This window comes from Capricornis sumatraensis, chromosome 9, assembly GCF_032405125.1.
Source record: "Capricornis sumatraensis isolate serow.1 chromosome 9, serow.2, whole genome shotgun sequence".
Taxonomy (NCBI): Eukaryota; Metazoa; Chordata; class Mammalia; order Artiodactyla; family Bovidae; genus Capricornis; species Capricornis sumatraensis.
In genome coordinates, this window is record NC_091077.1 from 39,553,297 (window position 1) to 39,581,019 (window position 27,723).

Below are 27,723 nucleotides of genomic sequence, written 5' to 3' on the forward strand. Positions count from 1 at the left end.
TATTACAATGTCAGTTATTTAAAAAAGCATTAACATTTTATTTATTTCCATGGGAAATCGAGTGCACACCTCCCCTCATCACCTAGATGCTTATAACAATTACATATGACAGATAGACTACACTGCTCTAGAAAGAAAACAATTATTTTACAAATGCCCAAAGTCAATGTCTCCAGTCAGGGATTCTTCATTTTAGGTTATTACAAACTGTCTGACAGGCTTCCTCATTATGCATTTCATAGGTTTGTCCTTAGGACTTATTATCTGATGAGGACTAAACTATAGAAAGGTTTTTCATATCCATTACATTTATTATATCACTCTCATGTATTCTGGTGAGCTTTGGTTTCAGAAACATGCAAATCTACTTCCTAGGGGTTCTCTTCAATATGAATTTTATAATGATTAGTAAGAGATGACCTGTGATTGAAAAGTTTCCCGCATGTATTACATTCATAGGGTTTCTCTCCAGTATGAATTCTCTGATGGGCAATACGTGATGAGCTTTGTCTAAAAGTTTTCCCACATGTATTACATTTGAAGGGTTTCTCTCCTGTATGAATCCGCCGATGCTGAATAAGAGCTGAACTTTGGCCAAAAGATATCCCACATTCTTCACATCGATATGGTTTCTCTCCAGTGTGAATTCTCTGATGATTACTAAGGGATGAGTTACATCTGAATGTTTTTCCACACTCGTTGCATTTATAGGGTCTTTCTCCAGTGTGCATTCTCTGATGTTGAATGAGAGCTGAACTTTGTCTGAAGGCTTTCCCACACACTTTACATTTACATGGTTTCTCTCCAGTATGAATTCTTTCATGAATAATAAGTGTTGAGTGGGAACTTAAGGCTTTACCACATTCATTACAATTATAAAACTTCTCACCAGTATGAATTATTCGGTGTCTATTAAGTCGTGAAATAGAAGTGAAGCCTTTTCCACATTCATTACATCTGTAAGGCTTTTCTCCAGTGTGAATTCTTTCATGTTGAATAAGAGATGCGCTCTGACTGAAGGCTCTCCCACACTCACTACATTTAAAAGGTTTCTCTCCTGTGTGAATTCTCTGATGATAACGAAGGGATGAACTAGACTTAAAGGTATTACCACATTCATTACATAAGTAGGACTTTTTTCTGGAATGAATTCTCTGACATCCAGGAAGGGATGTACTGCAACTAGATGCTTTCCTACCTGGATTATATTTATAGGGGTTTTCTCCAGCATGGATTTTTTGATGTATAAAAAGGCCTGACCTTCTGCTGAAGGATTTACCACATTCTTTACACCTATAGGATTTCTCCACAGTATGTGTTCTTAAGTGTTTATAAAGGGATGTACTGAGAGTGAAGGCTTTCCCACATTCTTTACATATATAGGGTTTCTCTCCAGTATGAGTTATTTGATGTTGAATAAGTGCTGAACTTTGATTAAAGGCTTTTGAACAGTCTTTACATTTAAATAATTTCTCTCCACTGTGGTTTTTCTCATGTTTACGAAGGGATGAAGTATTTATGAAAGTTTTCTCACACATACTACATTTATAACGTTTCCCAGCTGTGTTGGTTTTTTGTTGATTAAATAAACTGAAATTTTGTTTGAAGCTGTTTCCTTGTATTTCACATTTTGGTGGGGCTTTTTCTCTTGGGATCACCTGTGTCCTAAAAAAGACTGACTTTGGGCTCAAGTTTTGCCCAAATTGAGTATTTTTATGTTTTCTCTCTATAGTGAGGATTTTCTTGTGAGTGACTGAAACTATCTGTACACTTTCTTTTTTCTCCTGCTTTTTCTCTAATCTGCCTTCATATCTGCAGGGTTTTTCTGATTTGAAGTCCCAGGGTCCACTCCTTTTGGATCTTTTCATTATCAGTTCCTGAAATGAATGACCTTGTGTTTGAGTTGACTTTGTGGTTTTATAACTGTTCTTCCATCCTGGAGAGGAGAGAAAAAACTGAAAATGTTTCATGTGATACATCATTTGGCTACTAAATGTATAGACTGAATATTGATGGTATTCAAATAAGGTCTCAATATCTGGCCAAAAGATAATAAGAAAAACTTAGGAGATTTAATTAAGCAGTACAGAGAAATAAGCCAATAGAAGCTGAAAACAAGAGGGTGGAGAAAATGCTAAACAAACCCATTTAAAGAGGGTGAGTGTAAGAGTGACCAGGAGAATCAGTTAATGGAAAAATGGAGAAGAAGGATTAAAAGGGGAGCCATAAATTGGAAAATGCAGTCTGGGATCAGAGTCCAAAGCCCATGAAAGAATTTTAAATTATCTTCATGAGATTTTTCTTATTTGTACAATCATTTATAATCTGGAAAGTCTTCATCCCTTTTCCCTCATGCCAAATTCCTTTGTATCAGTCAGAATCCATTCAAAAGTTAACTGAGTGTTTTTAATTGTTTTGTAGAAAATAATAGTATTATTTTTAATTGGAGGATAACTGCTTTACAATAGTGTTGGCTTCTGCCATACAACAACATGAATCAGCCATAAGTATCCACATGTCCCCTCCCTCTTGAACCCCCTCCCCAACCCCCACCACATCCCACTCCTCTAGGTTGTCAGAGCACGAGGTTGAGCTCCCTGTGCCTATAGCAACTTCCCACTGGCTATTTTACACATGGTAATCTACATACATTAATGCTACTCTCTCAATTTGTCCCACCTTCTCCTTCCCCTGCTGTGTCCAAAGTCTGTTCTCTATGTCTGCATCTCTCTTCTTGCCTTGAAAATGGGTTCATTAGTACCATTTTTCTAGATTCCATATATATGCATTAATATATGAAATTTGTTCTTCCTTTCAGATTTACTTCATTCTGTATTATAGGCTCTAGGTTCATCCACCTCATAAGAACAGACTCAAATGCATTCCTTTTATGGCTGAGCAGTATTTCATTATGTATATGTACCACAACTTCTTTATCCATTCATCTGTCGATGGACATCTAGGTTGCTTCCATGTCCGAACTATTGTAAATAGTAAACACAGGGGTACTGTGAGTTTACACATTCCATTCCTCTTATTATAGGCACTCACCACAGTACTTATATATATATATATATATATATATATATATATATATATATATTCTATACATGTAATTATACCTATTTATCTACCTATATCTAAATATATTTCACTTTCCTTTTCTATCCTAAGTATTCTTTGCAAGCAGATTAGCATGCCCTTTTAACCTACAGATCCTCCTAATGGCATCTGAATTATATACAAAATGTTCTATTAATCTTCCTCAATAATTTATATATAAATTTTTGAACAATGTCAAATACTTTCAATAACTTATATATTAATTTCACACACATACACACGATTCAAACACTTGTAGCAGTTGCCTCCAGGACAGTACATTACAGAAGCAATGAGAGGGTTTCAGAGGCACTTCAAACAGGAAGGAATTAGATCAATCTAAGAATTGATGCTTTTGAACTGTGGTGTTGGAGAAGACTCTTGAGAGTCCCTTGGACTGCAAGGAGATCCAACCAGTCCATTCTGAAGGAGATCAACCCTGGGATTTCTTTGGAAGGAATGATGCTAAAGCTGAAACTCCAGTACTTTGGCCACCTCATGCGAAGAGTTGACTCATTGGAAAAGACTGATGCTGGGAGGGATTGAGGGCAGGAGAAGGGGACGACAGAGGATAAGATGGCTGGATGGCCTCACTGACTCAATGGACGTGAGTCTGAGTGAACTCCGGGAGTTGGTGATGGACAGCGAGGTCTGGCGTGCTGCAATTCATGGGGTCGCAAAGAGTCAGACACGACTGAGCGACTGAACTGAACTGAAGGAGATCGGCCCTGGGATTTCTTTGGAGGGAATGATGCTGAAGCTGAAACTCCAGTACTTTGGCCACCTCATGCGAAGAGTTGACTCATTGGAAAAGACTCTGATGCTGGGAGGGATTGGGGGCAGAAGAAGGGGACGACAGAGGATGAGATGGCTGGATGGCATCACTGACTCGATGGACATTGAGTCTGAGTGATCTCCAGGAGTTGGTGATGGACAGGGAGGCCTGGTGTACTGCGATTCATGAGGTTGCAAAAAGTCAGACACGACTGAGTGACTGAACTGAACTGAACTGAGGTAACAACAGGTAGGCATGAAACTAAAGGTTGCAAGATAGAAAAGTAACCTTGCTAATGAATCAAGCAAGAGAGGTTATGCAAGCAACATACAAAAGAGTCAAAGATCAAATATAAAAAAGGTAAAAAGGGCTAACATGATAACATGGTAAAGAACAGAATTAAGTTAAATAAATTTTAATTGGGTAAGGATGCAATTAACTGAATATTAAATTTTGCCAGGGGAACAGGTATACATATAGTTATTTATTTTCTCCTGGGTTAGAGTAACCATTTCAAGGGTTCCTCTGCATCTTACTGTATTTTGACATTTCTACTTGACATTCACAATCTGTGTACAGATTGTCTCTGCTTGGTGAACATAATATATTCTACTTTTCTCTTTTCTTCTACTAGAGTCAACTTCTCAGTTTCCTTCATGGGTAACTTCTTCTATTCCCCCTTTAAAAATTGCTTTCTCTAGAGTTTGGGATTTCTTCCCTTCACTCTACACATTATCTTTGACTAATTTTATATGCACCCATCTTTACTATTTCTTTTCCTCTTTTCCAAGGCACTGGTATTTGCCATGCAGGGCAAGTGAGAATAACACTCATTAAAAAACAACGACAACTAAGTATCAATAAATCATTCATTCAATTAGGGATCACATCTTCTGGAAAAGCCCACAGTGTGTATTTAGTGTAATAATAGCTTCTTTTCACTTGGCCAATCACAAAATCTTTCTGCTCTTTCAAAATCTCTCTCATCTTTCCTATTTACTGTTATGGAAAGAAGAGGTTTTTTTTTTGTTGTTTTTTTTTTAAATTTTCTGTTCATACCGTCCAAGTTCCTTATCCATCTAAATCTTGCTAAATATCAACTTTCAATAACACTATTTGGGTAGAAGAGTGGGAGGCAGTCATAAAACTGCAGTACTTTCCCTGTTGGTTGCAGGCTATATGTGCTGGGAAAAAGACAGAAAGATTCCAAAATTGTGGATTGTCATTTATAATGTAAAGTTAGAGACCCTGCCTTAGTTAGAGACCTATACCTTTATATAGGTCTGTATGTAAAGACTGCTGTTTTATGACCAACAAGTTTACTAGAGCTCTTGAGCACTGGAGTCGGGTACCTAAATGGTACCCTGCTTCTCATGCTTTAATGTTTCTACCATAGTATCCTAATTCTGGTGGCTCAGTGGTAAAGAGTCCACCTGCCAATACAGGAGATACAGGTTCAATCCCTGGGTTGGGAAGATCCTCTGGAGAAGGAAATGGCAACCCACTTCAGTATTCTTGCCTGGAAAATCCCTTGGACAGAGGATCTTGGCAGGCTACAGTCCATGGGGGTTGCAAAACAGTTGGACATGATTGGTCAACTTAACAACAACCAACACCACTTCTAGACTTCAGTCAGTTCAGTTGCTCAGTCGTGTCCAACTCTTTGCGACTCTGTGGACTGCAGCATACCAGGCTACCCTGTCCATCACCAACTCCTGGAACTCACTCAAACTCATGTCCATCGAGTTGGTGATGCCATCCACCTGTCTCATCCTCTGTCATCCCCTTCTCCTTCTGCCTTCAATCTTTCCCAGCATTAGGGTCTTTTCTAATGAGTCAGTTCTTCACATCAGGTGGCCAAAGTATCGGAGTTTCAGCTTCCGCATCAGTCCTTCCGATGAATATTCAAGGTTGATTTTCTTTAGGATAGATTGGTTGGATCTCCTTGCAGTCCAAGGGATTCTCAAGAGTCTTCTCCAACACCACAGTTCAAAAGCATCAATTCTTTGGCACTCAGCTTTCTTTATAGTCCAACTCTCACATCCATACATGACTACTGGAAAAACCACAGCTTTGACTACACAGACCTTTGTCAGCAAAAGTCTCTGCTTTTTAACATGCTGTCTAGGTTGGTAACAGCTTTTTCTCGAAGAAGCAAGCATCTTTTAATTTCATGGCTGCAGGCACCATCTACAGTGATTTTGGAGCCCCCCAAAATGAAGTCTCTCACTGTTTCGATTATTTCCCCATCTATTTGCCATGAAGTGATGGGACTGGATGCCATGACCTTGGTTTTTAGAATGCTGAGTTTTAAGCCAACTTTTTCATTCTCCTTTCACTTTCATTCTTCTTCACTCTCTGCCATAAGGGTGGTGTCATCTATTTGAGGTTATTGATATTTCTCCTGGCAATCTTGACTTCAGATTGTGCTTCATCCAGCCCAGCATTTTGCATGATGTACTCTGTGTGTAAGTTAAATAAGCAGGGTGACAATATACAGCCTTTACATACTCCTTTCCCAATTTGGAACCAGTCCATTGTTTCATGTCCGGTTCTAACTGTTGCTTCTTGACCTGCATACAGATTTCTCAGGAGGTAGATAAGATGGTCTGGTATTTCCATCTCTTGGAGAATTTTCCACAGTTTGTTGTGATCTACACAAAGGCTCTGATGTAGTAAATAAAGAAGTAGATGCTTTTCCTGGAACTCTCTTGCTTTTTCGATGATCCAGTGGATGCTGACAATTTGATCTCGTTTCTCTGCCTTTTCTAAAATCCAGCTTGAACATCTGGAAGTTCACGGTTTACATACTGTTGAAGCCTGGCTTGGAGAATTTTGAGCATTATTTTGCTGGTGTGTGAGATGAGTGTAATTGTGTGGTAGTGTGAACATTCTTTGGCACTGCCGTTCTTAGGGATTGGAATGAAAACTGCCCTTTTCCAGTCCTCTGGCCACTGTTGAGTTTTCCACATTTGTTGGCCACTGCTGAGTTTTATGCATTTGCTGGCATATTGAGTGTAGCACTTTCACAACATCATCTTTTAGGATTTGAAATAGCTCAACTAGGATTCCATCACATCCACTAGCTTTGTTTGTGGCCCACTTGAGAACTCATTCCAGGATGTCTGGCTCTAGGTGAGTGATTATAGCATCATGGTTATCTGGGTCATGAAGATTTTTTTGTATAGTCTTGCTCTCTGCCAATTCAGTCTCCACATTGTAACAGAGTAGTCTTTCTAAAATTCACATTTTACCATGCTGCAAATTTCCTTAAGATCCTCCAACTTATCTTCAACTTATAAGATACAGACTACTTAACATGGTGAACAAAATTTGTCATGATCTAACCTTTGTTCAGCCTGGAACTCATCTCCTTCCCCTGGCTTCTTGCCAGGTATGCTGAACTACATGCAATTTCTGGAGCCCTACATTTTTGTTTTTTTGTGTGTGTGTTATCTTTGCATATGCTGGAGACATCCTTTCCATTCCCAAATACTTATTAAGTGCCTACTATGGGCCAGGTAAAGTTCTAGGGAATGTAGAGAATGTGATGACTAAGAATTTCAGTCTTTAAGGAGCTTATACCTTGGTTTTTTGTTTGTGTGTATGTGTGTGAAGGTGTGACAAATAATAAGTAAATAAATGACAACCATATGGATGTGTGAAGCAAGAGCTTCTAGGAGAAGGAAACAGCAAATATCAAAGTGTGGTGACTTCTGAGACACAGCAAAGAGGCTGTGTGGCTACTAGAGTGCATTGAGCAAGAGAGAAAATGGTAAATAATAGTGAAGCAATAGTTAAAGGTATATGGTGACTGCATTTTTACCACCTACTAACAGAACTGGAATTGCTAGTTGACTGTATGTGTTAAGAACTAAAAACTTAACCCCGATTGTGCCAAGATGGAGACTATCTGGGATTTAATAACTACTTTTCATGGAACAGGAATAGAGCCCCACTGGAGTGCATAGAAGAAACACTGGGAGAAACATCAAGTATAGAAACGCTTTTGAAAAGTTTTGTTTAAAGGAAAATAGAAAAACAGATTTGGGCAGTGTTAACTTTTTAATGGAAGTAATTACAGCTACAAGGTTCCATACCAATAATGGGAAACTCATTTCACTCTACTTCAAGTGGCAATACCTTAGTCCAAAATTCATGTTTCCTGCTGGAGGGGACATGAGTCCTGGATTGTGGACATCCCAACTGTTCTTTACGATCTGTTTAAAGTTTCTGAAAAGTCTACACATGTGTCTCCTTAAGCGCAGTTCAACTTCTGTTCTTCTCAAGAGTCAAGCCTGGGCCTGAGCTATGTCATAAACAAGGCTATAACTTAGGTCAGAAGTTTAGAGACCAGGTGATTTTGCCAATGACTACCACCCCAACTAAAACCTGGCATTAGGTCTAGATTCTCTTCCCTTGGTGCTTATGAATCTCTGTGCATCTCTCTTCAATCTTCTCTTCCCACATGATTTCATCTACTCCCATACCTCCAATGTCAATGATTATACTGACTCTCAAAACACTTTAGAGAGTTATTACCAGTTGCCTGCTAGATTTTCCATTTGTGTATTTTTTTTCAAATTCAGTTTGTCCAAATCTGAAACCAGTGTATTCCTTTAAAACTTTTCTTTCTGTGCTTCCTAGGTCTGAATTATATCATAACCTCCTCAGCTCCTTTGCCATAAATTCTTAGTTTCATCTCAGAACCTTCTCTCTCCTGCATTCCATGCTTAGTCAGTCATCAAATCTCCTTAAATTGTATCACTAAGATGTTTCTAACAACCATCATTAATACATCCAAGTTTGGGAACTTCTTACTCTACAGGGACTATTGCTGCTGCTGCTAAGTTGCTTCAGTCGTGTCTGACTCTGTGCAACCCCACAGACGGCAGCCCACCAGGCTCCCCCGTCCCTGGGATTCTCCAGGCAAGAATACTGGAGTGAGTTGCCATTTCCTTCTCCAAGTGACTATTGCTACTGACCTTCAATTTAATCCTCTGATTTGTTTCTCACCTTTCCAATATTACTTCCTACCAAATTTAACCTTCTTACTATATAGAACTCTTATTTCAAAAAGCATTGATTGTACTTTAACTCATTCTTCAAATATTTAAAAAGCACCTACAATATGTTAGGCTCTATCCTAGGTACATGATCCACAAAGCATTCCAGATCTGGTAATGAAAAGAAACAGTTAACTTCTTGAAGGAGTTCACTGTTTTGCATCAGAGACATAAAAGGAGTAGGCAATCACATGACAATGTGATAATTTATACAACAAAAACACAAGACAGAAATGGATACAAATGTGAGCTTAGAACAGCATCCAAACTACCCTCAGATAGTAGTGAGTGCAAGCAGGGAAGGTATACAGGTGTGGTCAAAAGTTTGGGGAAGAAATGTCTAAAATGGGATTTTAAAGGCTTAGCCATAGGTTAGATGGATGTGGGTAGTGTGAAGGCTAAAGGCAGCATTAAAATCTTTGAACCCAAGTCAACCTTCCAGACCTATATCCTTCCCTACCTTATTCTACAGGTGGTCAGATTCAAAATTATTCCTATAAAAATGTTACATGCATTTGAAGTCTCAAGACTTTCCACAGTCAGAGAACTGAGGGAGCTATTTGCTGAGAATTATACATAATACCACAATGGGGATAGGACTACACATCTGAAAATGTATTCCATAATGCTTATATGTTGATGAAAAAGAGAAATGCTGTTTTAAAAATTTTGTTGTTTATAATTCTAATTTTTAAAGCTTTGTATTACAGAAAATGTTCAACACGTACAAAAGTAGAGTGAATTGTACAATGACTGGCCAAGCCAGCATCGACAATTACTAATGCTGTTACATTTATTACCTTGTTATGGGTAGAACTGTATCACCAAAAAGATGTGTTGAAGTCTTAACTTCCAATAACTCAGAATATGACCTTATTCGGTAATAGTAACTTCACAGATTCAATCAAGTTAAGATGAGGTGATTAGGGTGGGATCTAATATGACTGGTGTCTTTATTATTGGGAAATTTGGACACAGGGAAGCACAGAAAGATCATGTCAAGATACCCCTGGATACACCAAATAACAACAGAAGCATGACTGGAGTGACGCAGCTGCAACCCAAGGAACAAGGACTGCTGGTCACCATGAGAAGGTAGGGAGAGGCAAGGAAGGACCCTATCTGGAGTTTCAGAGAAAGCATGGTCCCACAAAACTGTGAGACAATAAATTTCTGTTGCTTAAAGCCTTACAATCATGGTACTTTGTTGGAACAGGCTGAGAAAACCAAAAAGTTCACTCAGGTTTTTCTGTAAGATGTTATGGAAAAGCTCAAATGAACCTTTCGGCCAACCCAATACAACTGCCTTACATCTCTTCCATTATTATTCCTATTATATAATTTCATCACTATTTCAGAACACATTTCTTAAAGATAAGAATTCCACTTATAAACCCAACCATATACTTTTACTATATCCACCAAAATCAACATAATTGTTTGAAGTTATTTTTGCCTGTAAGATAAATGTTCTTTGCTCAAATTCCAATGTGCTTCTCAGGGGTGGTTAAAACATCAATAAACAATTCTTGGATACCAACTGGGTATCCTACAATTCAACTGTAACATTATCTATAATATCTAGTATGCATGCTCAGTCATAGCCAACTCTTTGTGACCCCATGGGCTGTAGCCCAGCAGGCTCCTCTGTCCATGGAATTTCCCAGGCAGGAATACTGGAGTTGCCATCTCCTACTAAAACCTGGAGATAGTATCATATCCCACAGGTTATGGGCTCAGTTCTATAAGACTTCCCCCTGCCTCCTCAGACATCTGTCACAAGCCAGGTTATCATCTGTCAGTTCAGTTCAGTCGCTCAGTTGTGTCCGAATCTTTGCGGCCCCATGAATTGCAGCATGCCAGGCCTCCCTGTCCATCACCAACTCCCAGAGTTCACTCAGATTCACGTTCATCGAGTCAGTGATGCCATCCAGCCATCTCATCCTCTGTTGCGCCCTTCTCCTCTTGCCCCCAATCCCTCCCAGCATCAGAGTCTTTTCCAATGAGTCAGCTCTTCACATGAGGTGGCCAAAGTACTGGAGTTTCAGCTTTAGCATCATTCCTTCCAAAGAAATCCCAGGGTTGATCTCCTTCAGAATGGACTGGTTGGATCTCCTTGCAGTCCAAGGGACTCTCAAGAGTCTTCTCCAACACCACAGTTCAAAAGCATCAATTCTTCAGCACTCAGCCTTCTTCACAGTCCAACTCTCACATCCATACATGACCACAGGAAAAACCATAGCCTTGACTGGACGGACCTTAGTTGGCAAAGTAATGTCTCTGCTTTTGAATATGCTATCTAGGTTGGTCATAACTTTTCTTCCAAGGAGTAAGCGTCTTTTAATTTCATGGCTGCAGTCACCATCTGCAGTGATTTTGGAGCCCCCCCAAAAAAAGTCTGACACTGTTTCCACTGTTTCCCCATCTATTTCCCATGAAGTGATGGGACCGGATGCCATGATCTTTGTTTTCTGAATGTTGAGCTTTAAGCCAACTTTTTCACTCTTCTCTTTCACTTCCATCAAAAGGCTTTTTAGTTCCTCTTCACTCATCTGTACTTCTGACCAATTGGCTATAAATCAAAGGTTCCCATGACCCCCTTCTTAGGTTTGATTAATTTGCTATAGTGGCTCACAACTCACTTTTGCTTACTAGATCATTAGTTAATTATAAGAGGATACACCTTGAGAAAAACCAGATGGAACAGATGTACAGGGCAATGTATGGGGAAAGGGCATGGAATTTCTATGCCCTCCCCAAGTGAATCACTCTCCCCAAATCTCCACATGTTCAGCAACTCAGGAGCTTTCTGAATCTGTCCTTTTGGGGTTTTATGGAGGCTTCATTACATGGGCATGATTAATTAAATCACTGGCCACTGGCAACTAGTTCAACCTCCAGGCCCCCTCCCCTCCATGGTGTGGTACAGAAGTTTCAACCCTTTCATCACATGATTGGTCCTGGAAACCAAATCCCATTCTAAGGTAGGGTCCAAGAGAAACATTATTAACATAACAAAGACACCTTTGGGACTCTCATCACCTAGGATTGCCCAGTTTTAAGAACTGCACCCAGGCGGCTCAGGGGTAAAGAATCCTCCTGCCAATGCAGAAGACGCAGGCTTGATCCCTGGGTCAGCGAGATCCCCTGGAGCAGGAAAAAGTAACCCACTCTAGTATTCTTGCCTGGAAAATTCCATGGACAGCGGAGTATTGTGGGCTGCAGTCCATGAGGTTTCGGATACACTGAGCACTCATGCACCAAATATATATTTTTTATTATAAATCATAACATTGATATAAACCACTAAGGATCTTTATTTAAACTGCTGTGATTTAAAGGCAATTGAGATAATTCTCTATGTGACTAAACCAACAACATGATATACTATTAGGGTCATTTGTTTCATTTTGCTTTTAATATTTATGGAACACTTTTTCCAGTTTTATTTAATTCTATCCTTATTCTCTTCATCTTTTTTGTTTTCCTTCTTTCACCTTACAGATAACCTTTTTTATTGATACATGTGTGCGTGCTAAGTAACTTCAGTCATGTCTGACTCTTTGCAACCCTATGAACTGTAGCTCACCAGACTCCTCTGTCCATAGGATTCTCCAGCCAAGAATACTGGAATGGGCTGCCATGCCTTCCTCCAGGGGATCTTCCCAACCCAGGGATGGAATTTGTGTCTCCTACACTGGCAGCTGGGTTCTTTACTGATCTGCTTTTATCCTTGTTTGTTTTTCTTTTATTTTAATACAAGCAAATACACACTTTTTCTTTTTTGGCATCTCCTCTTTTCTTTGCTATCTGCACTTTTCCTCACTTATTAATATTATCATCCCACAATGGAATTTATAGAGCTCTCCCTTCATTCCTTTTCACAGTTGCAAAGAAGTTCTTGGTGAGAATGTACCCAGTTTCCTCAACCAGATTTCTCTGATGGATAGTTGGATTAACTGGGTTAACATTACCCAAAGCCACATACAATCAAGATCACCTCTTCTGCCTAGAAGAGAGCCAGCCGAAGACCACAGGACTACTCCTTAGAGTGAGAAAGCTCTCTATGAACTGACATGCAAAGAGCTTCAATATATACCAAGTGAAAGGGGTAGAATAATGTATGTTGTATAATATAATTGGAGTGGACAAAGGAAAAGAAGAAATAAGTATTTACATTTCCATATAACAGCTCTGCCAGCTGCTGCTGCTGCCTCCTCATCACACCTCACCTTCTATAGTGTCCTACATGTGTTCATTTCCTCATGCACCTCTCACGGGCTCATTTTCGGCTTCTGTTCTCACCACCACTCTCTTTAAGGCAACGATGACCTCCATGTGAAAGAAGCAAGATGTGCTCTTCAGTCCTCACCTAACTCACGTTTCAGCAGCAGCCGATAGTGACTCCTCCTTTTCACTGAGAAGTTCTTTGCCTAAGCTACAGTAGGCAGCTGCCGGAGTTCTCGGCCTGAGCTCGCCTCCACATTCTCCTCATGGTCCAGCAGCCTCAGTTTCCTTTGCAGCTTTTCAGTCTCCTTTGTGCACTCCTTTTCCTCTACCTGATCTCTAATCCTTGGAGTTCCACAGGGCTGAGTCCTAGGCCCCCAATTCTTTTCACCCTGTACCCTTTCCACAGGCCAGGCTCATCTACAGACATATTCCAGGCAAGACTTCTCTACTCTCCATACCTGATTATACAACATCCTACTCAGAACAGCAATTAGATGTCTCAAAGACAGCTCAAATTCAACATGCCTAAAACTGAATTTATGACTATTCCCTCCCTCCAACCTGTATAACCTATAAATGGCACCTGTTGTTTCTATAAATGGCACCAGTTCTGAATCAAAAACTTTAAAAGGCATCCTTCATACTTCTCCCTCAGTTAATCGATTACCAAGACTTGTTTCTTCTAACATCTAAATAAGTCTCAAATTCATTTAATTTTCCCCACCTTTACTGATACCATCCTTTATGAGTCTTGACTTCAATGACACTAGACTCCTGAGTTTCCTTCTATAGCACACCTTATCTTTATCATCCCTACAGGTTCATTTCTCTCTAACTAGCCATGAAATGCCAGTTTCCTCTAGATTGAGTCCTATCCTCTTTCTTGCTCTCACTGTACCCTGAATCCACTCTACAGGTTAACTTAAACTCAAGCTTTTAGTGACAGAGTCTTCACATTTAATGCTCAGTGTATATTATGAGGGATGGAACTCTAAAGCTACTAGACTATTTGACATCTTCACTTGAATAACTGGATCAACCAAAAGATGATTCAATTTAATTCATCTAAAACCATATTTATACTAACTCCCAAATCTGATCTCCTAGCACCACTATCTCAGTGAATGATATCACTGTCCATCCCAGAATAAGCCACAAACCAAGCAAAGCATCCTTGACAACTCCATCTCTTCTATTTTCCATATCTGATCCATCTCTAAGTCCTGCTGCCTTTATCTGCCAAATACCTCTGAAATTGGTTCCCTTTTTTCTAGCTCTGTCACCACTACCTAACCAAGTCATTCATGCATTCACTAACTGGAAGCTGACTTTAACCAAGCACTACTTTAGGTACTGAGGAGATGGGAAAGAAATAAACAGACAATCCAGCATAAGGGGACTTACGATCCAGAGTAAGAGCAGATAATAAATAAATACGCACTATTTTACAGTGAGGAGTACTCAGAGAAAATAAGGTACGGTGAAGGAAAGAAGAATGTGGAGGTAAAAGACCATGTTCAGATGAGCTGTGACTAATTGATCAAGTGCCCACTGAGCAGAAACCTATATAGTACAAGGAAGTGAGTCATATGGACTCCTCTCTGCCAGGAAGAAAAATGGCCCAGGAGAGGAAAAAGCAAGTGCAGAGGCCCTGAGGTGCGAGCCTGTTTGGCCTGCCTGACAAACTACAAAGAGACCAGGGTGATGAGAGTTCTCCAGCAAAGGGCAGAGAGGAAAGAGATGAAGGTGAAAAGGTAGCCAGAACCAGACCACAAAGGCCTCTGAGGGCCATGCTGGGGGCTTTATAGTGTGGTCTATGTGCCAGAAGCCACAGGAGGCTTTGGGCATAAGAGTCAGATAACCTGATCTACATTTTAAATAGACCATTCTAGCAGCTACAAAGAAAAAAAGATGTTGGTGGCAGGAGGGGAGGGCAGGGGACAAGAACAAGACTAACTTAAACATATTAAACACACTTTCACCTTGTAAGGAATCCACTGTTTAAAACCACTGCATGCTCTTTCATTAGATTGCTGCTATATCCTCTACAGCGCTTCTCTGCAAATTAGAAAAAGACCCCTACTCTCTGTGCAGATGCAGCCCCAACAGATCTCAGCAAGTTGAAGGCAGCCCACAAATGATTGCTCAGCTGACCACCTGGCCAGGTTCAATCTGCCCTGAATTCTTGCATAAATACACAGAGGAAGAGAAAAAGACAAAGAAAAGCACTTTCTCATTGGAGGGAATTGTTTACCCAGATCATCATTGGGTTTTTAAATTTTTGAATTAAAGAGTATTTTTACATTGGGTGTAAACCAAACTCATGAGATGTTCAAGTTGATTTAATCACATTATTCCTGTGTGTGTGTATACATACACACACACACACCACTGCATGCTATAGCAACAATCTAATGAGATTGCTCCCTGAAAGGAAAGCTATGACAAATCTAGACAGTGTATTAAAAAAGAGATATCTTTCTCCAAAAGAGCCCATATAGTCAAAGCTACAGTTTTTCCAGTAGTCATGTATGGATGTGAGTTGGACCATAAAGAAGGCTGAGTGCCAAAGAATTGATGCTTTTGAACTGTGGTGTTGGAGAAAACTCTTGAGAGTCCCTTGGACTGCAAGGAGATCAACCCTGAATATTCACTGGAAGGACCGATACTGAAACTGAAGCTCCAATACTTTGGCCACCTGATGCAAAGAGCCGACTTAATGGAAAAGACCCTGATGCTGGGAAAGATTGCAGGCATAGGAAAAGGCGATGGTAGAGGATGAGATGGCTGGATGGCATCACTGACTCAATGGACATGAGTTTAAACAAACTCTAAGAGACAGTGGAGGACAGAGGAGCCTGGCATGCTGCAGACCATGAAATCAAAGAGTCAGACACGACTGAGTGGCTGAACCACTATTATACACATATACACACATATAATATACATAATATTTCAGAAAACTGATTATAGACTTTGGACTCACTTCTTAAGTAAGAGACTCAGATGAGATGTGTATCTTTTGAGCCATTCCCTCCTATCTCTCAATATAAAACATATGGATCCAGGGATGACAGTTTGTTTTCCCTTTTTGTTTGTTTTTCCTATTTGTGAGTAGTTTTGAAGTGAAAATAATATTTTAAAAAACATATTTGGAGGCAACTAGAGATCCTAGGTGGAGAAGCACTCCAGTACTCTTGCCTGGAAAATCCCATGGGCAGAGGAGCCTGGTAGGCTGCAGTTCATGGGATCATGAAGAGTCGGACACGACTGGGCGACTTCACGTTCACTTTTCACTTTCATGCATTGGAGAAGGAAATAGCAACCCATTCCAGTGTTCTTGCCTGGAGAATCCCAGGGGCGGGGGAGCCTGGTGGGCTGCTGTCTGTGGGGTCGCACAGTCAGACATGACTGAAGCGACTAAGCAGCAGCAGCAGCAGCAGCAGCAGCAGCAGCAGCAGCAGCAGAAGAAGAAGAGATCCTAGGAGTCCTACCTTGGAAGCATAAGCTTTTCTGTCACTGGTTGTTTTCTGTCACAGGGTTGGTTTTTGGCTCTGGTCTAGTTAATAATCGAAGTGCTTCCAAAAACATCCAGGTCCTTAACCTGAGCTCACAAGGAAGTGAGTTCCTCTTGGAAGGAAACTGTTCCGAGGGTACTTTTGCCCAGGAAGGTGGGGGATTCACCAGGGGTGCAGGAGGGACACAATACATGCCAGCACTCCCAGGACACCCCATCTGACTGCCACCTTTGACCAAAGACAGGAAGTTCATTGCATCAAGAGAAACGCACACACTGGTTGGCCCTGACGTCTTTACTCCCTCCAGACACCCACTCAGAGTTTTCCTTCAACTTCCCAAACCTGAGAAGGACTCCAGATCTCTGCTATGTGGCCTTGGGGTCTCTGTGGACAGCTTTGGACTCTGGTCATACTCTCTATTAAGTTTAATCCAACTAATACTTCACTCAGGAAGGGGAACTCCTCATGGATCAGAGTCTCCTCAGGTGAAGGGAAAGGGAACAATTCTTCCTTTTCTTCCTCTGATCTTTCATGCCAGACTCAGCTCACGCCTGACAGTGGGACCGATATCCTTCCTAACTCTCCACTGGTTCCTTGCTGCCTGAATTCTCTGTTTACTCTGTGGTGGTCTCCAGAAATTCCCACAAAATTAGTGTATTTCTCCCAGAAGATTTGTTTAAAAGATTTAAACAAAGACAAGTGTGGTTTCCACCTCAGAAGATCTCACCTTGTACGATCTCACCTTAGGAAGAAAGTGTTCTAAAGGTGTGTGGGCTTTAGGGATGGATATAGCCTGTCCTGCAGTCCATCTGCTGGTGACTTCTTCTCAGGCTCAATCACAGATTCTTCCCTCTTAACCCATCTCAGAAACACTGAGGTTTCCCGGGACTCTTGTCTGCTCCTTTATTCCTTTACCTGCTCAGTTCAAGGCTGCAAATGCCACTTTCGCACTGACGCCTCCCTGACCTCCCTGTTCAGTTCCAACTCGTAAATTCTTCTACAGCTGTTTACCAGTAACCTGCACCTGTATTTTGCTCACATCTCAAATGAAACCCATCCCACACCAAACTTGTCCTATACCATTAAAAAGGGGCCCCTATTTTTTCCTTCTGAACCCACTGCATGTGCCTTCTAGGTAATGTCTTGCCTACATTATGCAATAATCTCCAGAAGGTTCCCACCTCTAGTTTTTCCTCACTTCAAATCTAAGCCGAACAATGTTTCTGAAATGACCATTCTTATTAAATTCAAATTACCAAATAAGGACTTAATATATTCTCTGTGAAAATTTTAATTATATTACATGTAAATAAAGTCACTTTTCATCATGTCCATTCTCAATCCTAATCCAAATGGAACTAGTTACCAGGTTAGGTGTTTCCTGACTTTCCTCTCAGGACTTAGACACTTAGTACGCATACAGACAAACATACATGTAAGTTTCTCTAGACATAAATGGTGACATGTCATAATCATGCTCCATAATTTGCTTTTTAGTCCCTTACATGCCTTGGAGCTCTGCCTCCACCAGAGCTCTTTCTTTATGACTGTGGTGTTATCTCAGTGTAGGTGCGCTCAGCATCTTTAGGTATGATTTTACCAAAGGTTATCTATAGTGTCTCAGACTGAGGCCATTTTTTCTAGAATATCAAGGACCACATAATTTTTTGGTTTAAAATCCTTGAATTTTTTCCAGTCAACCATGGACAGCTCCCATCCCTAAGAACTGAACCAAAGCGCTTCATAGTGTGGCCTCCACCTGGCTTTCTAATCTATTTCCTTCCTCATATCTTTCTTTTCCCATGACCCTGGGTTTCAGTCAGAATGATTCTGCTGCAGTTCCTTCAATACTCTAAAGCTTGCTGAATGAATACTTGAAAATGCAGCTCTCCTTTGAAACACTAGGAAAGAATAAGAAAAAAGATCCTGAGAGATTCACCTGTGAAGTATCAGAGAAAAAGAGGAAGCTTGCAAATGGGGGCCTTAGCATCCCTTCTCTACCACTTCTTGGGCACTGAGAAGCCAGAAAAACTTCCCTAACCATCTTCTTCAAGTCACACACCCACTCATTTAGCAGACTGCTGCCTGCAGAGAATCCCCACCCACTCACCTAGAGAGGAGCCTCCAAGGTTTTCTTTCTCTACCTTCCAGGGATCTTCTCCTTGCTGCAACAGGGAGATCACTTTGGGTTTGGGAAATAGGAGTCCTGCTCATAGAGCAAAAAAAGAAAATAAAAAGACTTGATTTTGCTTTGATGCAAAGAAGAATCTGAAATCTGAGTAGAAAACTCAAAGGATGATACAAAGAACTTCTGTGGGGTGCTTAAGTTGTGACCCCATCATGGCAGGGGGTATGTTACGGTAAAGGCAAGGGACAACACAACATTTAGTTGTATGTCAGTGAGGCATGATAAATATGCAGCCTTGATTAATAGGGGAAAACAGTTTTCTATACAAGAGGGAATATGCATACACTGTTAAATGCATTGTTACATATACAGACTAAATTAACATTTGTAACAGGTATCTATGGAAAGGATTATATATCAAGAAGCTTGTTTAAAATAAGAAAACACTATCTGACCCCTTTGAAAGATGGCAGCGGTCAGTAAACTATGGGTCTCATATGCCAAATCTAGACTACCATCTGTTTATGTATGGCTCTTGAGCAAAGAATGGTTGGAAAAAAAAGAAAGAATATGTTACAGAGACCATATATGGCCCACAAAACCTAAAATACTTACTCCCTGGCCCTTTAAATAATAAGTTTGCTCACCTCTGTAAAAGAGAATTGAGAAAAGCAAGTGTTGGGTCAAAGAAGAGGGATGAGGGATGCTCTGTTAAGAGATGAACGAACACATCATAGCTCAGTCTTAGAGGGAAAACAAGGGAAGTGCCTACAATGAGGGAATTTCTAATGTGCAGCTCTGTAGACTGTCCCATCCATGGGGCAATTCCATGCCTATGAGGGGGAAAAAGTTTTTTGGATTTATTTATGGAGATCCAGTTTGTACAGTGCTAAGGCAGAAAAAAAAAAAAAAACCCACCTCAGATAAAGTTTTTAAATGACCCAGGGCAATTATCCAGGGAATCAGGTACTGAGGTATCCAGATTTTTGAATTCTGTATCTACAGGGGAAATTTCCTTACCCAAGGAGACAAGATTACTATAGTTCTCCAGCATCACATCTTGGTACAAGTTTCTCTGAGGAGGAGCCAGCTTTCTCCACTCATCCCGTGTAAAGAGCACAGCCACATCTTCGAACGTCACTGACACCTGCAGAGACAAGCCATCCCAGCTCAGCCAGGACCACCCATCACACAGGGTGAAAAAGGTGGCAGTGGGTAGTAGACGGGCTACCATGAAATGCTTCTATACTATTTTGGGTTGTGAAACTTCCAGATCATTTGTTTAATGAACAACTGACCTATGACAAATAGCATGACCTATGAGTAGCATGAAGTACAGAGAAGGCAATGGCACCCCACTCCAGTACTCTTGCCTGGAAAATCCATGGACAGAGGAGCCTGGTAAGCTGCAGTCCATGGGGTCACTGAGTCGGGTATGACTGAGTGACTTCACTTTCACTTTTCCCTTTCATGCATTGGAGAAGGAAATGGCAACCCGCTCCAGTGTTCTTGCGTGGAGAATCCCAGGGGTGGGGAAGTTTGGTGGGCTGCCTTCACCCATGGGGAGCTGCGACCATGGGGTCGCACAGAGTCGGACACGACTGAAGCGACTTAGCAGCAGCATTGTGAAGTATGAACCAGGCCCTGTTAACCACTACAAAAGATGTGTGGTGGTATTAATGCCATTAGTGGGGGTGTTAATTAGAATAATCTTTCTGATGGCGATTTGATAACACACATTACAAGCTTTAAAATGTGCATATTTTTTAATGCTCCAATTACTGTATTTGTTTGATAATGAACAGTGATCAAAAATGTACATAAAAGGATGTTTATCATCGTCCTAGTAACAGCAAAGAAATGGAAACAGAAATAATCACTGATAGGGATTAGTTTACATAACTTAAGGCACTATCTTTGTGCTCCCTGAAACTTGAAGACAGTAACAATGGAAAGTAAAACACCTATCATTTATTGAAAGCTTTTTTCAGGCCAAGTACTATTCTTAGAGCTTTATATTAATCTTTAGTATAAATCTTTATTTTGTCTTCACAACAACCCTATGAAATTGTCTCCATTTTACACATGAGAAAGCAAAGGAGAAATTTATCCAAGTCACAAGCTGGTATGAAGGAAAAAAATCACTCCTCTTGTAAGTCTCTTTGACTCTTAATACAGTACTATTTCACTTTTGACACTAGATGTGGGGGGTTTTCCATACACCAAGCAATTGTGCAACACCAGCTGGGTGTCTTACAATGATACTCAATTCTGACACTGAGGATAGTGTCAGATCCACAGGTTAAAGGATCAGTACCACAACACTGGCCCCCTTCAGTGTCAATCACAAGTCCAAGTTGTTACCTGTGTTTCTCACTGACTGGCTATAAATTGGAGGTTTCCACAACCCTCTCCTAAGGTTTGATTAATTTGCCAGAGTGGCTCACAGAACTCAGGAAAACATTTACTTACTAGATTACTGGTTTATGATAAAAAGAATGTAACTCAGGAACTGGCAGATGAAAGAGATGAACAGGGAAGGGGTGCACTATGGATTTGCCATTCTCTCTGACTCTTTAAATGTTCACCAACCTGGAAGAACTCTGAACCCTTTTGGATTTTCATGAAGGTTCATTACATAGGCATGATTGATTAAATAACTGACCATTAGCAACTGATTCAACTTTCATCTCCTAGGGTGGTGGTGGGTGGGTAACAGGGGCATAGAGGGGCAGGACTAAAAGTTCCAACCCTTTAATCAAGGTTCCCTGGCAATTAGTCCCCATCTTTAGGTGGGGTCCAAAAGTCACCTCATTAACCCTGGTGTGAATGAAAGGGCTTGTTATGAATAACAAAGCACATCCATTTTGCCTTCATTGCTCTGAAGTAATTTCAGGGATAAAAATCATTTATTACTAATCACTTAGGAAATCACAAGGGTTTTGGAAATTATGTACCAGAAACAAGGACAAAGACCAAATATATACTTCATATTATAAGTCACAATATCACAGCTGGTCAGTGGTAGAGATAGAATTTCAATCCAGGGAACATCCAAGGCTTCATACTTAACCGCTCTGCAAAACTTCCTCTTAATGCCTATCTCACAGGGTTAAGAAAGAAATGAGATAATTCATACAGTGAAGATAAACAGTAATGATGTAATACAACAATGTGAATGCATTTAATACCAATGAATTATATGCTCAAAAATGGTTCAAGTGGTAAATTTAATCTTATGTATATATTATCATGTCAATGTATGGCAAAACCAATACAGTATTGTAAAGTAAAATAAAGTAAAAATAAAAATTTAATTAAAAAAAAATTAAAAGAGATTAGATCCGGTAGACAGTGCCTGAAGTGCCAATGGACGGAGGTTCATAACACTGTACAGGAGGTGGTGACCAAAACCATCCCCAAGAAAAAGAAATGCAAGAAGGCAAAGTGGTTGTCTGAGGAGGCCTTACAAATCTGAGAAAAGAAGAGAAGTGAAAGGCAAAGGAGAAAGGGAAAAATATACCCAACTGAATACAGAAGTCCAGAGAACAGCAAGGAGAGAAAAGAAAGTCTTAAGTGAACAACGCAAAGAAAAGAAAAATACACACATACATACGTACATAAATACATAAAAAATAATAAAGGTGCATAGAAAATTGAAGGAATGGCCATTATTTTGCCCAGGGGATGTTGCGGTAAGAGTGATTTTACTTTCTTTTTTATATATGTATTTTTTATTTTCTGAATTTTTTTAACATTAACATGAAGTGCCATATAATAAGATTATTTATTGGCACAGGGGAGGGATACAAGAAATGATCTTTGCGCTCAAAAGAAATAACAATCCAATTGGCAGACAGGAAAAATGCATGAATAATTTGAGCAATGAAAGAAAAAAGTGTTGCTGGACAAGACTATATACCATTTCCTAGTTTAATCCTCGTTTTAGAGATGAGGAACATAAGATCCAGGGCATATACTTTATCCATGGTAGAGACAAGACAGTAACCGAAATTTTCTTTTAACCCAGCACTTGGTGGGTATATTCTCTCTCTAGTCTTAAACATCCTGTCACTGCGTTTTATACACAAGTCCATGCAATACAGAGAAGGCAATGGCAATCCACTCCAGTACTCCTGCCTGGAGAATCCTATGGACAGAGGAGCCTGGTAGGCTGCAGTCCACTGAGTCCTGAAGGGTCGGACATGACTGAGCGAATTCACTTTCACTTTTCACTTTCATGCGTTGGAGAAGGAAATGGCAACCCACTCCAGTGTCCTTACCTGGAGAATCCCAGGGACTGCAGATACTGGTGGGCTGCCGGCTATGGGGTCGCACAGAATCTGACACTACTGAAGCAACTTAGCAGCAGCAGCCATGCAGTATTCATGTACAGGCAGCAGGTGAGGTTAGGGAGAAATGTCATATAGGACTCATACACAGGGACAGGGAAGATTTGGGGCAAGAGAGCTGCTTGGCTCTGTTGAAATGGAATGTGAAAGCCTTATGAGAAAGCAAGCCAAATGTGCAAAGGCAGGTCCTAGCCATAGCTGCAGAATATCAACCACCACATTTCATGGGTCCAGAAAATATACAATATCCCATTGCAGACAGATCTGGTAACTTGGGGGTTAGGTTTGCCCTGTGTTCTGAAAAGAGGTACAAGAGGAATGACTGGACGAAAATCAACATGAACTTAGAACCTGGGTTTGATTTCAGATTACCTGACTTTGTTGAGCCTCAGTGGCAAGTGTAAAATGGGGGTAATAACTTCTACTTTGCTAAAACAGTGAGAATAAGCTAAAGCCCTTGGGATATTCCCTAGCAACATTACCTATTATGGTTAGATGAGGATGAGTAAAGGAAGGACATTGTACAGTCATTTCTATCTACCAACAATAACAGTATCATATATTATATTAATATCATTCAGCCACCACAACCATCACATGCTGCAGCTGCTGCTAAATCATTTCAGTCGTGTCCGACTCTGTGCAACCCCATAGACGGCAGCCCACCAGGCTCCGCCGTCCCTGGGATTCTCCAGGTAAGAACACTGGAGTGGGTTGCCATTTTCTTCTCCAATGCATGAAAGTGAAAAGTGAAAGTGAAGTCGCTCAGTCGTGTCTGACTCTTTGCGACCCCATGGACTGCAGCCTATCAGGCTCTTTCATCCATGGGATTTTCTAGGCAAGAGTACTGGAGTGGGTTGCCATTGCCTTCTCCAAACCATCACATACTGAACATCTATTATGTGCCTGGCCCTGATCAAAACTTTTTCCATGCACTAACTCCCAGGATCCTCTCATCTATGCTAGGAGGTAGGATGGTTGTTGTTTTCTTTTCATAGGTGAAGAAACTGAGGCACGTTAACAGCAACAGAGAAGACAGGCACAAACCTGGCCTACAGCTCAAAAGAATCACTCAGTAATCACTGTCTACCCTGCCCTCCACTACCAATATCCTATGGAACTCTCACTGCTGCTTCCTGAGGAGTCTTCTCTCTACTCTTGGAGTCAAGAGACTACTCCATCTATGTCCTCTCCAACATGGTTATCCTTTATTTGCACATTGGCTCACCTGGATGGAGTCCCACTCTTATTTTCACAGCATAAAGATGAAAATGGCAGGTCAAGATCAGTTTTCAAGACAGTGATGGAAACAAGCTGCATGATCCAGAAAGTTAAGAAGGAGAAAAAACTAAGAACTATGGACTGGGCAAAGCCTTGGAAAGTATGAGGATTCTCAGGGGTGGAAAGAAAAAGAAAAGCATTCTGGCCAAGGGTAGGGAGGGGACATGAGTGAGCAAAGGGAGTATGTCAGAAAGGAACTCTGCCAAAGGTGTATGTTTGTTTGTTCTGACCCCAAGTGGTATAAGACATATGGTATCTTACTTCTCAAACCAGTAATCATATAGTAAATTGAGGTTAATGACTAAAAGAGCATCTATTAGGGAAAAAAAAGAGAAACACTAGACATGGATGGGGAGGGTGGGGTGGGGAGGGGGAAGGCAAATATTCTCTACTGAACCCATCATCCACCACGGTGGACCAGTTGTAAGAGTTCTTTCGCCAAATCCTGGTGAAAACTGTATTGGATAGAGAATTTTACTTTGAGGGTAAAAAACTCCACCTGTCCCTAAGACTAGAGATGACAATGAACTCACCTGAGACCTTGCTTCCCTCTGTTCAGTAGCCATGTCTTCTTTCTGGCCAGTGTCTCCTGAGGATGGGTGAAGTCTCCAGAAGCCAGATCTGAGGGAAGACAAAGCGAGCCAGGAGGAAGCCCCTTCTCTTTTCCACCCCTCTGAATCAGCAGCTCTGAATCATTTACACTCCCTGAAAATGATGGCAAGTGCCCTCAGAGAAGGAAGTCAGAAGCAGCCAGGGATAGACAGGACCAGACAGAAGGGCTGGGTCATCCTGTTCCAGGCCCAGCTCTTTCCCTGGCTCAGTGAAAAACGTCCTAGGACTCAATCAGCAGCAGCGGCAGCAACTCCTTGAGCCTCATGAACTGCCAGGCACTACCTGCATTACTGAGCACGGTTGACATTGTCAGCCCCCATTTTACAGATCAGGAAACTGAGGGCAGAGTGGGAGCAACTTGCCCTAGTCCACACAGCCAGGGAGGGTGGCATCTGCTCTAAACTCCCTGCATGCATATGTGACAACTTTTCTGCACTTTTAGTCTTCCCACCCAACTCGTCGTCCTCCATGTAAGGAAACAATTTCCAGATTTTTAGAGAAAACTGCTTTGGAAAGGGAAAGGATCAGTTCTCCTATGGCGGAGGAGGCTGCTGTCTTGAGAAACGAGGTACAGACAACCAGAGACTTGGATTCCAGTCCTGATTCTGCCACTGGGGGAAGCCGGCGATTCACTTCTCAGGCAAAACAAGCCTGTCACTAGGAAGAGCAGCGGCGATGGTAGGGGAAGGAAATTATTTTCTCACGTTTACTGCCGCCCCAGAGCAATTCAAATGCCCGGAAGGAGCCGGGCAGGTAGCGCGCTGGGAACCTATCTGGAGGAAGCAGGAGGATGGCTGAGTCCGGCCAAAAGGGAGGAAGTGTCCGACTTGTGGCGTTCAGGGCACGCCTGTGGGAGGCGGTGGCGTCAGGCGGACAGAGCCCGCACACCCGGCCCACAGCCTGCTGGCGCCCACAAAGGCCCAGCCCGCTCCTCCTGGGCCTGTGTCCCGCGCCCCGACGCCGCATCCTCCCGAGGCCGGGTCTTCCCTCCCGCATCCCGCCGACCCTCCGCCGCTCACCTCGCCTAGGCCTCTGGGGTTCCGTGGGCTGCAGGCGGGAGGCTCCGAAACTGCCACAGCCTGACAGCAGCTTGGGGTTGGACTCGCCCGAGGTGCTGCCTGGGCCAACCTCAGGCCGGGTGGCTGCTCACGCCAGCTGCAAAAGCCAGGCACCCCAAGTAGGTACAGGAGGGGCGGGGCAGGGACTGTCGCTATACCCCTCTGGGAAATGTAGTTCATGCGAGAACCCAAGGATTCTGGGACGTGTAGTTCGCTGCGCTTGTCTGCGAGGAGAGAGCTCCTTGAGCTCCTCACTCGCCCAAACCCAGACCCTTGTTTGTCGTCGCTGACTTGTTTGTTGTGGGCTGCTGACTCCTGGGTTCCCAGTTCTTCCGGGAGGAAACGGACGTTCATCGAGGACAGTATCTTGTAGCCCTGCAACTGTGTAAATGATAGGTCAAGTAGATCACCGTCAAGAACAAACCTATTTCCCCTAAGGTCTTTCAACAAAATTAGCTGTAAGGGAATTAATGTCTAGGCTACACTTTCCATTGTTTTCCTGAGCAAGGAAGGTCTTCTTCTCTTTTACTTCTCTTCAAATAGCCCTCTTCCCAGTCACCAGAGGACTCTTAAAATTATGCAGTGCCCAGTAGTGTTAAACTCTGGAGTACCACAATCTAGGAATGCCGAAATGAATCTTTTCTAGGAAGACTTGTTCCCTGATTACTGAAAGACCCTACATATGAGGCTTCCCTGGCCTCAGTCATGTTTCTCTTAAAAATGGGGTTTACAGGCCCTAAGCGGGAGAAGGTGATGGCACCCCACTCCAGTACTCTTGCCTGGGAAATCCCATGTACAGAGGAGTGTTGGGAGCCACGTTAGGCATTACTGACAAAATGAGGCACGGCCCCAACCCCATCTCCTCATCTCGCAGGCATGGCCTCAGGATGAAGGAGATAGGCCTTGTGATTCTGACTTGTTCTTTCTTTTCTTTGGTTGAGTTGGCTGGAAAGAATGTTAAGGTGCTTGAGAGAAGCATGAGAAAGCACAAAACCTTCTGCAGTTGTGCCCAGAAAATAATCTAAAAATTAACCACTGACGTTTGTTCAAGGATCTTTACAAAGAATGTTCCAGGATGAGCATCTAGGCTGCAGCTTGAGGCCATGGGAAGGATTGTTTTCTGAGACCTGTTTGTGAGGGAAATTATGGCAAAAGAAGTTTCCTGAGTTTAGGGTTTAGGAATAATTAAGAACAGCTAGAAGCCTTTTTAGGAGATAGTGATCTTAAGATGCTAGGGGCAAACAGGATTTAGAAAGATAAGAAATAAACTGAGGAATGTAGCATGAGTTACAATGTAATCACAAGTTAAGTATAGGACACATAAGAGAAAGTAGATAATAGATAGTAAAGCCAATTCTGAGAGAATCGCTGAAGCAGGAACTCTGTTTGAAGGACAACAATGATTTCTGGAGACAGTAAAACTGGATGGGGGAGACTGAAAATGTCAAGCCTCTGACCTAATGCTTTTGTCAAAGTATAAAAGAGAACCTGAAGCTTGAAATAAACATGTAGTTCCATACTATGAGTCAGAGGCTACATCATCGTCCGCCGACACCGCTCACCCCTTCAGGCTGATTCCCTGGCTGCTGGAGCTGGATTCT

The 27,723-nt window shown here is 41.7% G+C and overlaps 1 protein-coding gene across 2 annotated transcripts; it reads right to left on the reverse strand.

Moving 5' to 3' along the window:
* LOC138085716 (zinc finger protein 354A) lies at positions 1-25,144 on the reverse strand. Of its 2 annotated transcripts, XM_068980222.1 has the most exons (4): positions 24,986-25,144; positions 19,840-19,966; positions 18,802-18,897; positions 1-1,936 (listed from the first exon to the last, which is right to left on the reverse strand). In XM_068980222.1, the coding sequence occupies exons 1-4, from the start codon at positions 25,016-25,018 to the stop codon at positions 372-374; spliced, it is 1,821 nt and encodes a 606-aa protein (XP_068836323.1). In that variant the 5' UTR covers positions 25,019-25,144; the 3' UTR covers positions 1-371. The 2 variants fall into 2 exon arrangements, with proteins under 2 accessions (XP_068836323.1, XP_068836322.1); XM_068980221.1 differs by lacking the exons at positions 18,802-18,897; positions 24,986-25,144 and having other exon boundaries at positions 19,840-19,939.
* Between the last annotated feature and the right edge of the window lie 2,579 nt (positions 25,145-27,723).